This window comes from Synchiropus splendidus, chromosome 4 (genome assembly GCF_027744825.2).
Source record: "Synchiropus splendidus isolate RoL2022-P1 chromosome 4, RoL_Sspl_1.0, whole genome shotgun sequence".
NCBI classification, from domain to species: Eukaryota; Metazoa; Chordata; class Actinopteri; order Syngnathiformes; family Callionymidae; genus Synchiropus; species Synchiropus splendidus.
The window spans coordinates 28386149-28401588 of NC_071337.1; the positions used below are offsets into that span (position 1 = coordinate 28386149).

General features: G+C 45.9%; 2 protein-coding genes across 4 annotated transcripts; both read left to right on the forward strand.

Moving 5' to 3' along the window:
- The first annotated feature begins 424 nt into the window (after positions 1-424).
- On the forward strand, positions 425-9372 carry si:ch211-288g17.3 (chromosomal protein D1). Its single transcript, XM_053864139.1, has 2 exons — positions 425-561; positions 6216-9372. Exon 2 carries the CDS (start codon positions 6241-6243, stop codon positions 7435-7437), a length of 1197 nt encoding a protein of 398 aa, XP_053720114.1. The 5' UTR covers positions 425-561; positions 6216-6240; the 3' UTR covers positions 7438-9372.
- Positions 9373-10120: 748 nt separating this feature from the next.
- Positions 10121-15115, forward strand: tmem79a (transmembrane protein 79a). 3 transcript variants are annotated; one of them, XM_053861359.1, is made up of 6 exons: positions 10175-10293; positions 10352-10425; positions 11880-12519; positions 13381-13575; positions 13635-13857; positions 14672-15115. In XM_053861359.1, exons 3-6 carry the CDS (start codon positions 11946-11948, stop codon positions 14862-14864), a joined length of 1185 nt encoding a protein of 394 aa, XP_053717334.1. In that variant the 5' UTR covers positions 10175-10293; positions 10352-10425; positions 11880-11945; the 3' UTR covers positions 14865-15115. The 3 variants fall into 3 exon arrangements, with proteins under 3 accessions (XP_053717332.1, XP_053717331.1, XP_053717334.1); XM_053861357.1 differs by lacking the exon at positions 10352-10425 and having other exon boundaries at positions 10121-10297; XM_053861356.1 differs by lacking the exon at positions 10352-10425 and having other exon boundaries at positions 10124-10293.
- Positions 15116-15440: the final 325 nt, after the last annotated feature.

Here is a 15440-nt window from a genome sequence, read left to right on the forward strand (position 1 = left end):
TACAGACAGACCCACGTGTGCGTGAAGCTTATTTTATTTTATTTTATTTTATTTTATTTTATTTTATTTATAACAGCACTTTATTTCGAAGCACTTTCCTAGTTGGTGGCACCCCGACTGACCATGGCAATAAATTCTATTCCGATTCCGAGTCCGATTCTGATTTAACGTGAGGTACGTAAATAAATATAAGCAGTCGGTAAAGCTGCTTTTTAGAGGTAACTTTACAAACTGCATTCCTCTTGGGACAGAGATATAGTCTTATCTAACTACACCAGGCGAAATTGCAACAATTTTTACAAGTTACACTTGCAAAGTGTTTTCCCTAACTATCCCCTACCTAAGAGGCATGAGGGCAATGAGAATGTGTTCTCCCTCCTGTCCGGTAGGTGGCGGCCGCTCCCGTTAAACACTTCGAGACAATCAAACATATAGAAGAAGCCTGAGTGGTCGCAAATTTAAACCGTCGCAGCAACAATAGCTGATTGCGTTCAATTTCATCGACTAGGTGCTGCATTTCAGAGACACTTGAGGAAAAATACCTTTGAGCAAGTGGTAAAGGTAAGACACGTACCCACTATGTCCCGCTACTTATTAAAAAAAATTATACACAGAACTAAAATTCCCGCCGCCATGTATTTTGCAACCGACTATTTCCTGGAAAACAACCCGTTCCCCTGAGCACACGGAGCCTTATTTCGCAGCTCCCGCTCTTATTGTGGATGCCTGACACTCGGCTCACAACGAGTGGGACATATGCGATTTTTACCAATTTTGTGTTTTTTTTTAGATATTTGTTTTAGCATTTCTGAGGACCATGTCGCTGTATTTTCGTCGAGTTAATTGTGGCTATTGTCAGCGAAGCTTCTTTCCGCCGGATACGACCACGGTGCGTGTCGCGTCACAGATGTGGTCTCATTTTAATGGCCGCTGTCCATAATTGTGCTCTCAAAACATGCAAATAGAAACCGGTTAACGTGGCCATTTAAGCCATAAATTCTGGTGTTGGGTCCGTTTTCAGCGGTCGGATGTACGTTACATGTAGTCGATGCACAATAGATGAATTACATTGCACAATATTGCAAGTGTTTCATGAAGTTGACGTGTTGTCGAAGGGAAGCCATCACGATGCGCTGTCACGATGCTTGAATTTCCATCATTTTACATACCACCGGACGAAAAAAACGAACTGTTGGGTTCAGTTCTTCGTTCATTATGAAGGACGATTCGGTCATATCTACCGCGGAATTATAAACATCAGCGTTGCACACACATGCCGTAAATAAATGGGTTTCGTCTACCTCACGACACACATAACATGTCCCACACACATATACATGACTTGTCATAACTTCTTCTAAAATTAACCAGTGTATGTTATGTCAACAACTTAACTGTCAAGTAGTGGATCTTAACCAATATAAAGCAGAACTGTTGTCATATTGAGGGCTTCAGGATGAAACACAATTTAGTAAACCATGGCCTGACGACGCCAGCCAGGCTTCACGTATTGTGAGTTTTGAAATAACTTTCCATACAAATGCTTCCAACTAGGGATGCTCCGATCAGGATTTTTGCCTCCAAACCACCGATACTGTTCAGCCAGAGTGCCGATCACCACAGATCGCCGATACCGATCACATGGACTGACGATGAATCTGTAATCAAAATTAGAGCTGGGTATCGTTTCTAATTTCAAGAATCGATTCGATTTCGATTCTCATGACTTAGAATTGATTATCACGATTCGATCCGATCCAATCTCGATTCAGGTTAGTATTTAAACCATTTTCTGTTCATCATCATATTGACATTCAACAGGAAATGAATGAAGGATTCATAGTAAATGATAATAAAGATCCAGACACAGAAGGCCAGATGTGACTGCTCATGGGACTGGTGCATTATTAGAAATATGACATTAAAAATTCACCCAAAAGATGCTGCTGTTTAATACTAATGCATTTTTATGTTATTATCAAAATGAAAGAAAGATATTCTCAGCCGCTGAAAATGTAAACAGAGTGCTAGTTACTGACTTCACAGCAACCTGATGGTCATTGCGCAGTATGTGAACAGTTCTCTGTGGTCTGTAGTACGAGAAGACGTTCCACTCCTCATCAATATAGTGAGTTGTCAGATTCGTGTAAGATTGCGAAGATGTCCACGCATCACTTGTAATGCCCACCCTGACTGCTGACTGAAGCTTACTCTTCACCTTTTCTTTTACTGACTGGTGCATGTTTGGGATAACAGACGTTTGCGAGACACCATAGCGTAGTCTGGCTCTGTTACTTTCATTAGCCAGTCATTGAAAACGACGGAACACGGGCGCATATCTTTGCAAATGAAGCTCGCAATCGCTTCAGTTATTTTGACAGAGCATGTAGAATTACCCGGTAGTGGTAAAGTTCGCTCAAGTTTCATTTGTTGTGGCCCGGTGGATGGCTTGGACAGGAGCGCTGGGTGATGTCGCGTTACGTGATTCGTGAGGTGGGTCGTATTTCCGCAATACTGCAACACTTTCAATACCTCCATTAGGCATAACATGCTAATTGCTATGCTTTTGTCTAGCACATTTTTGGTTTGGTCGCGTCTGAACCCAAAATGGTGCCAGACCGTTTCTTTGAGCGTTTCAGGCGTTTTCAAACCCGGCACGTTGCTAGTGTTGCCACTGTGAGGAGGCATGTTGTTTTGACTTTGGTGTCCCAGGTGCGCGCATGCGTCAAAGGGGTTGGACTTCACCCGGAGAATATGTGTTAAAACGTATATTAATTAATCCAATCTTTGGACCTACGAATTCGATTTTATGGAATTAATGTACGAGAATCAGAATCAGAAAATTGATTTTTTTAAACACAGCACTAATCAAAATGATGAGACCTTCTGTGTACATGATGTAAAAAATGAACCATTAAATCATTTTAATTCAGACACGGTTTTATATACCCGTTCAAGGTGGCAAACATATGAAAACCATGCTGAATGCTGCAACTACTCTGTCTAAAGGACAACTGAAAAACATTGAATTTGATGTGAGATGTTGCAGGTGAATCTCTAGAGACTCTTCTATGGCTGTGAAATATTGACTTATTGTAGCGGAACTCTGAGACAGAGAGCGCTGCATTTATGAAAGTTTCCCCTCTTTCAGATTCAGTTGGCTAACGAACGCTGCACCTGACTCCAAAACGTCGACTGATCCGGTCGTTTTTGTTTACGTCTCTGCTTAAATGACACCTGAGAGGCTGCTCATCAAACTTGGTTCAATTACCGTATTTTCACGACTATAAGGCGCATATTAACGTCTTAGATTTTTTTCAAAATGTGTGGCGCGCCCTTTCGTCCAGTGCGCCCAATCTGTGTGCGGACATGTTAGAGACCACCATGAGGCGGACGTGTTTGAGAACAGGGAGCGTTAAAGGGGGACTTGTGGGCGTGGACTGGGCGTGTATTGTGTATAAAACAACAGGTATGTGCTTAATGCAGAACATTGCTGTCTTAACAACCGTGAAAATGGCAAAGAGACACGCATATGAAGCTCAGTTTAAGCTGAAGGCTATCAACTACGCCGAGGAACATGGGAATCGAGCCGCCGCGAGAGAATTTAAAATTAACGAGTCGATGGTTCGCAAGTGGAGGAAGCTGGAGAACAAGCTGCGACAGGTGAAGAAGACGCAGCTGAGTTTCCGTGGACACAAGCCAAGGTGGCCACAATTGGAGGAAAAACTCGAGCAATGGATCGTCGAGCAAAGAGCGAGCGGGAGGAGCGTTTCGATGGTCACCTTACTAGTACAAGTACTAGTAGTATAAAACCCGCGCCTTATCCTCACGAGCGCCTTATCTGTGTGTTAAATACAGAAATGGCACACAACTGAGACTGCGCCTTTTCAGATCGTGCGCCTTTTCGTCGTGAAAATACGGTAATTATTATTTCTTATAGTTTCGAATGTCACGCTCCCTCCGGCAGGTGTTGCTAACAGCCTGCTGCTGAGGAACCAGCGGTCTCACCTTCATGAGCCCAGAAAACCCTCTGCTGTCAAGTGCTGGAGCTTTAATTTTAACACGCTTCGCTGCATTTTCCCTTGCATGTGCTGCAGGATGCAAACTTTCAATGACAGATTGGAAGAACCACCACAGCAGACATGCTGAGTGAGCAGCGAGTTGGGAGGAGCTGACGCATCACAGCCAGCAGGGGCTTCATCAGAGCTCCAGCTGGCACACGTGATCAGTTGTTTTAAGCAGGAATGACAGGTAGTGATCGGCATTCACTGGTCACACTGAAATTGGCTGATCACGATCGGTGACCGAATGATTGGAGCGTCCCTACTTCCAACCCTTTAAAAATAAGTAACCAGCTCTAGTCTGAAGTGTTTCCACTTTTTCTCTTTCAAATGTATATGCACGTGTATTGCAATAATGAGGTGGCAAATATAAAACAAAAAAGACAAGAACAGTACAATCACACAGGAAAAAAAGGTGGGGCAAAGAAATGGACCATGTATACTATCTCAGATTAAAACAAATGTACATAGCGAGTAGTCCTAGTTACGCCCAATGTCTTCAAGGTGTGCAATGTCCCACTTTCTCCTGAAGTCATAGCGTGAAGGTCATCATAAGGAAAGTCTGGATATGGTTGACCACCTTAATAATGATGCTGTTTGTGGGTGGGTTCTTCTGGAGCCAGCATTTTGTAACAGCCTTTTTTGTTGCAGCCAAAATATTTTTTGTGAGCCATTTGTCTTATTGAGACCTCCTCCTTTGCACACCAGTTTTAGTGAGTTCATGACTGCTCTTCATTCATCCACCTCAAACATAAAGTGTCTTCACTCATGAATCCGACGGTGGATTATTGATAAGCCTATTTACATAAGCATATTTTGATGGCACCTTTCACAGGCAAGGGAAGTTGCAAAGTGCTTCACAAGAAGGTGTAAAATACAAATTGATTAGACAATAATGATTGAATCTATTGTCTGCTGGTGTTGGAAGGCTCAGGGTTTGCTCTTATCAAATTGGTTATGAATAGTGATGAACAATATTAGCATAATTAGGGAGGTCCCCGTACCACCACGGTGACGGAGCAGGAGTTCTGACTGTTGAGTGGTGGCGCAGATCATTCAATCAAATCACAGTCTCTTTAGCTATGTCTAGCATTGTTGTCGTGAGACATTATTAACACATTCATGACACAGTTATTAGTTAGTCTGATGTCATATTGAGCGTTTTCTTGAATGAAACCTGAACTACGATCATGAAAAAGGTCCCTCATCGTGTCTCCCAAGCAGCTGATCAAAGCCAGCGCGTCTGCAGTCTCACTTGTGCAGACGCGTCGGTGGCGCTAATGAAATGAACTGCGCCAACTCTTGACTTTCTTCTGTCACTAACACAAGTAAAACTACAGTCATGAGCTCCAGCATGCTCTGCTTTGGTGTTGGACTTCACACCGCGCCGAGCTACTGACCATGTCACACGGTTCCACTTGCGCATAACATCGACACGTACTGTTCTACATCTAGCATCTACACGAGTATTAGATGAGACAGCGGAATAGGCCAGTATCAGTGCTTTTTTTTTTCTTTTTGGCAGTTACCAGTCAGCTTGGTGGCAGATGCTTCGAACAGACTCTGAAATCTTCAGCAGCATTTGCCAAAAATAACCACAAACAACCAATGTTATTGATCAGTTGAATAAATCAACTCAATTTTAGTTTCCTGCGGGAAGAGAATGCACACTCTATTTTTGACTTCTTGCCATTGGTCGGATTCTGAGCATGTCGACATCTGGTGGTCAAATAGAAGTGGTGCATCCAAGCAGTAGACAAGTTTGAGTTTGATGGAGATACAAGGTGGCGACAATCAAATGAGAGTTGTCCTCAAGTTTTCCACAAATTATTGAGATCAATTAATGGCTGAACGACTTTTGGCACTATCAATAAGGCACAATACAGAAACTAATAAAAGCTGAAAAAACGTGGTTAAAAGCCTGGTGACCTGTTGGACCATTGTGACCCCATATCACCGAAAACACGCATCGTTTTGAACCCTGTGTAGAAAGCCAACAGTTGGCCAACATAAGCTGTAAACATTTTGGGATCACACTTTATCTACCTCTGGTTGTTGCTGTTACAAATGTAGTTTTAGTTAAATCAGTAGAAAGAGGATTTCATTTGTTGTGCATACCGTACTTGTTGAAATTGTACTCTTTTGTTTTGGTAGTTGCATCCCCGACCAGCAAGGCACTATGGAGGATGAAAGGAGTGTGGAACACTCCGAGCAAGGTGATGCTGTGACCCAGTCCACCGGCGAGGATGACCCCAGCAGTTCTCCCGTTAAAAGAGGACGAGGAAGGCCTAAGGGCTCCGTAATGGTCCAGCAGAATGAAGACGTAACAAATGGTGGAGATGAGACCCCAAAAAGAGGGAGAGGACGACCAAAACTCTCTGACACTAAACCTGCAGCTTCATCAGAGGAAACTGATTCTACCACCAAAAAAAGAGGACGGCCGAAAGGCTCAACCAACAAACCAAGAATTTCAGTGGATGCTTCAAATGGTGATCTGGTGAATGGTTCTGAGGAACCCAAGAAGGGAAGAGGGCGTCCAAGGAAATCCACCATTAACAGCCCGGCACTAGCTGGTACTCCTGGGAAGAGGGGTCGACCAAGAAAGGAGGTTGGGGTTGAGTCAAATGGAATCTCAAGGGGAAGAGGAAGACCTAGAAAAATTCTTGGTACTAACAGCAAAGATGGTGCTCAGCTGGTCAAGAGAAGGAGAGGTCGTCCCAAGGGATCTCTTAACAAGAAACGTGTCTCTGCTTCCCAAACAGAGGTTAAAAATCCAAACAAAACAGGAAAACGGGGCAGACCCAGAAATCAACCGGCCAAGAGAGGACGGCCCAGGAAGTACCCTGTGTCAGCAGCGCCAAAGAGGAACAAGAACAGAGTCTGGAAGCCTCTTGGGCGACCGAGGAAGTACCCACGCGAGGAGCCCCCAGAGGGCAGTTTAGCAGACGGGGAAGGAGCAGGGCAGGTTGTACGCAGAGGCAGAGGGAGACCTCGCAAGTCTGAGTCCAAGAAAGGCGCCCACCTTCGAAAGAAAGTGACTCCAGCTACAGAGAACGCCGGGCCTCCACGTAAAAGAGGCCGCCCTCCAAGCACCCCAAAACACGAGGGTGAGCATGAGGGTGCAACAACAAATGAAGATGAAACCCCGCGTAAAAGAGGCCGCCCTGCTAGCGCCCCAAAACATGAGGGTGACACAGCAAATGAAGATGAAACCCCACGTAAACGAGGCCGACCTAAAAGCTCAGTCAAGCTCGAAGATAAAGAATCTAAAGATAACGGCACACCCGACAACAATTGTGAAGACGATTCGACAGCAGAGGTGAAGGAGCCGAATGATGGACCGGAGGATCCCGTAGAGGAGTCCGTCCAAGGATGAAATGCCGGTCCACTGAGCACCATCATGAAGCAAGTTCAAGAAGGCGATTCACTGAAAGGACTTGTAGAGCAGGAATGATAAACACATTTAGAAACCTAAACTAGGATCTAAGTTTTCTCTTGCTGTCCTTTGGATAGACACTTTTGTACAGACTAACTTTGTTTCTGTCACTTTTCGAAGTTCCCAGCATGTAGTCTAGTGTTTCCTTTAAAGTCTTAGTGTAACTCTCAGTCTTAATGTCCTTGCACATCGACGGTGTCGTGAATGAACCGCACAAAATTGCAAAGAATTCAGATGAGAATATTGACTCGCCTGTCTTTGCACATCAGTGGCGACACGGTTAAATATTTAACATTTGTGGCACAGCGAATAATAGGGTCCTGTGATTTGCCAGAATCCTAGAATTGGCCGATTGCAGAATTTGGAATGGAATATTGTTGGATTTGACCAAATGAGACTGATCAAATGTATGGAAGAGGAACGTGCGTTTAGGGAAACCAATGAGGAGGGAGGCTACTCTTGAAGGCATAGCGAGTGTGATGCACTGGCAGCTGCACGGAGCTCTTTCATTTCTCCCCCTTACAAGGCCGACCCGGTCCTCTGAACAATGCCAGCCATTCACGAGCCTGATGGTACACACACTGTCATCATGTTCTATTCTCAGCAGATATTCTCCTCTGAACGTTGTCTTTATGATCCTTGTCTTTTTAGCTTTTATGTGTTTTGTTGTAAGGAACCGAATGCGAGGATACGAACACAATCAAATGCTCCACCATGTTTTGGCATGTGACGTCAACAATGAGTGCTTCATAACTTTGGAATCGACCTTGATCTGAAAAAAAAAAAAACGCCGCAATGTCGCTCAGCAAAATAAAGTTGCTCATGTGCAAAAGCTGCATGTTGGAAAAATAAAATTCCGAAATATTCGCACAAAAAATACTCGTCTAATGTGCAAGGACCTTTAGTCTGTTTTACTGGAACAACACTCCATGCTTGAGTTGTCGACTGGAGGAAGGAGACGTCAGATCTAACTCCCTCTGAAGTGTGACGTGGAAGTGGCAGCGGTTCCTGAGTCGCCCTCATTGATGATCCTTCTTATCTTTCACGTGCGACCAACTTCATCCTGTTTGTGCTTATACGGTTCCAGACTAATTGTGTGGCTGTGAATCCTAGTGATGCTTGTTTGTCGTTCGTAAATATCACCTTTTCTTGGATGACATCCAGAATACAGTAGTTTGATACCATTCTCATCCAACCATAAAAAAGGTCTGCTTTCTCGTGCTAACACGCCACTGTTTCTTTTTAATTTGCCTTAATTGCCAAAGCTCTGAATGTACTGTTGCGTTTGCTTCCACTTTTTTTTTACTTCAACTCACAGTCGCCCTGAAGATTCCTCTGCCACCACCTTGATTTGCAGTAGTGATTCATCTGTCTCTTTGAAACTCTTTGATTCAGTCAAAACTTTTTTTTTTTTTTTTTTTTTTTTTTTTTTACTGTAAGGAGACTAGAGTGGTCGGTTTTTAAAATTGTTTATATCTTTGTATTGAGAAATGGTTTGTCCCATGTACTGTAAATCCTTGTGAATGGTGTGGGAGTTGATCGACTGGTTGAAATGCCACCAACTCTTAATCTGGTTTCAAATTTGAAAGATGTTCATGTGTGGTAAGATTAGCCAGTAATGTATGAGGTGAAATAAAAAAGTTAATCTCCCTGTTTCTCACACAGGCGTCTCTGGTCTGTTCTGCAACTGTCCTTGTCATTGTTTTAGCTGTGTAACCTGAAGTGTTCTCGGGCCCTTTCTGCTTCAGAGAAAATGCTGAAATAAGAACGCCAGGGCAGCATAACTGATACCGTACTGCAGGCCTCAAGTGGAAGACCACCAAAAGTCAAGATGAGTTCAGTTTCTACTTTGTATTCCATGCAAGGAAAAAATGCATTGTGTTCAATTCATCAGCAACAATCCACTGTGTTGTAGGTTTGCTCTATAAGAAGAGATACACTGAATAAATGATGGCATTTCAAAAATTGCATGGGTCAAAACTGACTGAGCTCAGGATCGAGCGGGAGGCAGCTGACCTCCTGCGGTCCATGTATTACGACAGATGGATGTCCGGTAACTGTCAGAACTCCTAAGGTGAGATGCATCACGGCAACCACACCTCACTGGGTTCACATCGCTGCACAACACACACGCCACCAGAGGGCGTCAGACAGGAGCCAGAAGGAGAGGACAGAAGCCAGCTCCTGGTGTTGTGGTGAGCAGCTCGGGCTCATGTCACACCTGCCACTCACCGACCATCGCGAGTGAAACTGATGTACTTCTTCACCCCAGTGGTCCAAAGAACGGCGCAGTCTTGATGGACAGCAGGCAGGTCGAATGAATGCTCTCAGCGCGTTCCTCCCTGTCGGAGGGCGGGCCTCGCGCGCCAAGGACTGCGGCTCATTGGTTATTCATTTGCCAACCGAGCGCGCTGGAGCTACACCCACGCGTCAGTCAGACGCGGATTCATGGCACATTTTATAAACCTCCTCATCAACGTAGTACGTGGGATATGAATGAAAAGTAACTGATAGTTTTAGTCGCAAGTCATAAAACATCGCATTACTCGCTTCAGCCACGTTTCACGGTAACGGCAGTACAACAATCGAAATCTTCCAACTGTTTTGGCGCCACCTCAGAAACGTCTCATCGCCGCACGTATGTGCGTGATGACGTCGACAGTCAGTGCCGGGAGTGACAGCTCGAGCTCAAGTTGTCGCACCTGCCGAGCCACTTCAGGTCGACAGCGGCTCGCTCTCGGCCAGGAAGCGCTGGTATCGTCCGCCACTGCGAGGCTTCACGGGGCAGTTTCGAAGGTTGGTAAGTCGTTCTTTACTTCCTCGTTCAGACTTCTCATGTCAAACATGCTGTCAGAGAGCGAAACCTCAACGCGGTGAAGCAGAAGTCCAGCGCGAGTTGAAGTGTCACCGTCGTCGTGCTGGTTAAAAGTAAGTCACGGCTGAATGAAAGCCAAAAGTTTTGCTTGCGAGGGAAAACACAGACAATGACCGAGAGTCGACTGTCGCTTGTTTACTCGGTTCCTGAACTTTGACGGTCGAGGCCCAAACTGTTCCCTGACGTCAGGTGACATATGCACGTTTGATACGATCGAACTGCATCACCAAGTTGGTTGTTATAAAACTCATATTTCCAGCTTCCCTCCCTCCCTCCCTCACTCTCCAGAACTTTGACACTGAAGCTTGTTCTGCGTCCACGGTGGATTCTGAGAGTCCTGAGGTGAAACGAAGATATAAGCTGTTTACTCACAGATCAAAGATGCTTATTTAGTGGTTCATTTCCTTCTCTGAGTGGATTGAGAGGAGCAGGGCAGGGGGCACCCTGGATAGGTCCCGCACAAAGATCATGCATAATAAACAGACAATGGCACCTTGCAGCAGGACATTTTCTTACTTCCACAAACCCTGCGTGAAACTTGAAAACGCTGTGCTACGTTGAACATGCTACGTAGACGAGAGTCTGCCCTGAACCCACCACTGTGTTGAGAGAACTGAGCGGGCAACAGGCAAGCTGAGGTGTGTCCGCCGTGTCTGCAAATAAAAGGGCACTTTGAAGATGAAAACCAGGACTGTTGGTCATGCTGGTGTCACTACACTATTTGAAACGGGTGCGAAAGTTGCTCAGTTTGACTTGTTATGAAGTGGTGATACTGCAGTGTTTGTCTGCTGCCCACCACGGTACACTCACTCTCCACTGTCGCTCCTGACGAAAATGGTCCCACTTCAAACAGCTTCTGGAAGAAGCGGAGTTTCAAAGTCTCTTTGTCTGACTGTGCTGTGTCAATGCGTTTTTTGCCACCTCTCCTACATTGGTTTGTGACATGTTAAAGCCAGAGAACATCGCTTGAACTTGGAGGGAATTGTTTGATGGCTGGTTTGAGTTGTGTGGTTCAGAAGAGACTCTTTGTAGAGCTTCCTCTCAGGAGGAGTGGAAATATCCAGGGGAGCTGCAACGATCATCCCCTCCAGCCTTCTGTCCAGAGAACTGAGCACTTTTGTGTGTTTGTTGTTCAGGTTTAGACGCCTGATGTGCTCTTTCCTGATGTCCATTGTGTGTTGATCCTCAGTGAACCTGAGGGAGCTTTAGATGGAGGTGGAAGCAAAAGTGTTCTGGTAGCTTCAGCAGGGTCAAGTGAGGTGAGCCTGTCAAGTTTGGAAACGGCGTCTTCGTAGTTTTGAGTCAAGAGGTGATGGGGAGCGAGCTGAGGAGCAGGATCCATGAAAAGAGCCTGGGTTTTGGAGCAGAGCTTGTGACTGTTGAGCACTTTAGCCAAAGAAGATCTCTCATTGATGATTAATCCGAGGCTCACGTGCAGCGCCACGCCCTCCATAAACGCATAAACACTTTGACCAAGAGCCTCTCAGCGTTGTTGTTTTCTTCACAGGGAGGAAAATGGTGGTTCTGACCTGAAGCTCGGCTCCATCTGGTGAATAATCACAGCGACAGGAGAATGTCTGCTCCGGGAGGAGACACGCAACACTCACCTGCCACCTCCACTAAACCAGCGCAGGAGGGGGGGGTTCAGGAAGAGCCGGATCTGTATGAGGCTCCGGAGGAGGAAGAGGAAGTGAGCGTCTCTGCTCACCTGGAGCCTGCGACTCTGCCCTGGCCTGGAGACAAAGTCAAACTCCAGCCATCGGCGGATGAGAAGGCCACGCGGGAGGATGAAGTCAGAGGAGAGGGTGCCGTGGACCAGGAGGGGGAGGACAGGAAGACCAAGTGGAGAGAGAGCATGCCAGAGGGGGAGCGGTGGAGGGATGATGTGATGGAGGCCGAGCACCAGGGAGACGGTTCTCTGGCAGATGATGAAGAGGAGGACGATGAGGAAGAGGAGGACGAGTCCTACTGGGTCTCAGAGAAGACGGCTCTTGGCATCACTCCACAAGTCACCATTGTCCGTCGCAGCAGTGAAGGGCCTCCAGAGGAGAGTCGGCTCTTCATCGAGAAAGAGGCGGAGGTGGAGCCTTTCAGTAGGGGGCGACACCTGGACGCCATGTTGGCTGAAGAGGAGGACGACAAGTACTGTGAGTGTGTGCCGTGGGCTTGTCTGTCGTACTTTGTGGGGACCAATTCTTGACAAAACACTATCCTTACTGTGTAACATAGTGGAGACATTTGGCTGGACCCCACGAGGTTAAGCCTCAATGGTTCAGAGAGCTGGTTAAAGTTAGCCATGTGTTTTGGATGGTTAGGTTTAGTGAGAGAGGCTGGGGAAAGCATCATGCCAATGAGAGGTCCTCACAATGATAGAAATGCATGTACGTGTGTGTTATTAAGATGTCTTTAATTAGGTACAAACTGCTCCAAGACTTCCTCCAGTTGTTTTACAAGCTTGTCGACCCGCCAGCTCAGAGGTATCAGGTGTGAATAGCGCCACCTCTAGGTTACTCCATGCTCGTTGAGTGGCTCTTGAGACGTTAACTGTTCCAAGAGCTTCGGTGCAGGTTGGGACGTGCAGTGAAGCCTGGTGGGAGGAGTTTTAAGACTGGTCATCCATCGTGGAGTCTGCAGGTCTTGTGTTTGACATGGCAAACAAGGTTTTAAGCTGCCTCAGACGCATTCCACCAGTGGGGATTTATGATGATTGAATGGACAAAATAATGCAAACACCTTAAAGCTAAAAAGCTTTGTTCATGTTGGGCACAATGCTGGTTAGAAGTTAGTAGACATTATAGGGACAGGCAACAGATCACTTCTCAACTCCTGAATATAGTCTTTTTTTTTTCGTTAAACAAAGTTGGCTGTTTCACAACTCAACAGGGTTAATCTTGATAACAGCATCAGTGTAAGTCAATGAAGCAGTAGCAGAGGCATGTGTTGGTCTCCATGATGAAGCCATCTGACTTGTGCTTTTTCCATTGTGTTCTACTTGTGTATTTCCTCAGACCACAGTGGGTCCTTGTGCAGTGAGAAAGTCCGTGTCTCCCTGGCAACCGCAGCTGCGGTGGTTCTCTTCCCGCTCCTGGTGTGGGGAGGTTATGCCCTCCTCCCCTTTGATTCGCCCCTGCTTCAGACCACCCCCCTCAGGGTGGTCTACACACTGCGATGCTCCTTCTTCGCCATCATTCCCATCCTGCTTGGTAGTACAGTGGTACGTGTTCCTCCCGTGGGTCTGCAGCTCTGACACGTCTCTCCGCAGGTGTGGTGGTCCAGGGCTTGGCCCGGCTCCGCCATGGCGACCTGCAGCCCCTCTACCAGAACAAGCTGCCTGACAAGGAGGTGACGGTGCACTGGCACTACGTCAACGAATCACTCAGCCTCTTCCTCTTCTACTTCCTGCAGCTGGCTGTCATGGCCACCTATGTCAGCCAGGACCTGGTCAAGCTGGTCCCGCTGCTGACCATCGTCTTCGCCTTTGGCAGGTTGGTCTGTTTTTGGGAGCTGACGCAATAAAAAAAATAGTGTGTGTGTAGGTATTTCTTTGAAAAACACTGCCTCGTGAAGACATGAGGCGGCTTTGCTTAGTTAGGATCTTTTGGCTGAATCCTAAGGATTCATTCAGAGTCCAGGTTAAGGTGAGCCATGTGTTTTGGATGGTTAGTGTGTTTAGTGTGAGAGGCTGGTGAAAGCGTTATGGCAATGAGAAACCTCACAATGTCCCCAGAAAGATGAAATAAAGGTGTGTGTAGGTGTCACGTTCAGATTTCGACAAAACGAAACAAAAAAGTTTGTACTAGTCCACTGAGACTCATCCAAATGTCTGCCTCCTAGTGGTCTTTGTGGTGTCCTTTTTAACAACCACCAAGGAGGTTGTCTTGTTGGACAGCATTTGTTTGTCTGTGCTCAAAATTTGAAACGCTAAGGAAAGATTGGAATGAAAGTTTCAGGAACTATGGTACAAGGAACATATGCTTCAATTTTGGGAGTGATCCGGATCACTGTCTGGATCATGATTTTTTTTATTAATTCTCTATTGGTAGAGGTTTCTGCTTATACACTTTCAGAAATTCACACTTATAAAGATCGAAATCAAAAATCTATTGTCTTTTCTTTTTGAGTTACACACAGTATGTGTGTGTGCGCGCGTGTGTGCGCATGTACAGTACATACTGTCTACAGTTATTTTCTAGATGTTTTTTAGGTACATGAATGTCATATTGAGCGTCAGGTCAATTTTGATTCTGAGGTCTCATTGAGTTCACCCAGACTGTTGGTGACGCTCTGGTTGTGTGTCAGGTTGGTCTACTGGCTGTGCCTGTGCCTGGGCAGCAGCATCAGAGGACTCGGCTTCGGATTCTCCTACTTCCCCATCCTGGTGATGTTGGGTGCCAACCTCTACTACATCTGCTCAGGGGTGGGGCAGGGGGCGGTGTTCGATGTAGCCCCACCCACCACAGCACCACCTCCCCGCCAGCGCTGGTGGGGTTAGGATGGACCCAGGACACTCCTAAATCTGGTGACTTTTTATACAGGTGATCCTAAATAATGCTTTTACAGTTTTCTTTGAAAATTGACTTCACTCCAGATGTGTAGGAATGACGTGCTCACCTTTGTACGTCAGTTGACTGCAGCTTTTGGACGACCAGGTTTATTTTTGTAAAAATATCTGGAAAGATTATCAGTGTTTTGGGACTGAGTGAGTCTAATAAACTTCTTTTATTTACTGCATTGGTTAATTTGAAATGTGTTGTCTTGTGTCCTTTGCTGCATGGACTGAAGGTTACAGAAAAAGCAGAGGATTTCAAGATGTTCGGAGTTCAGTATATGCAGATGAAGCTTCATGAAGCCTCACTTTCCCAGCTCTGTAGGTCCTGTCCTGAGATTTTCTACGATAAAGAAAGTTACACGTAACATCCGACTTACGACCTGCTCGACTTCCGTCCACCCGTACTTATGACCACTGCCAGCAGATGAAAATGAGGCTTCATGAAGCTCTTCTCAAAGGACAAGTTCTACATTTGAGCTAGTCAGAGTGAATGGAATCTGCAGTGTTCGGACAGTACCA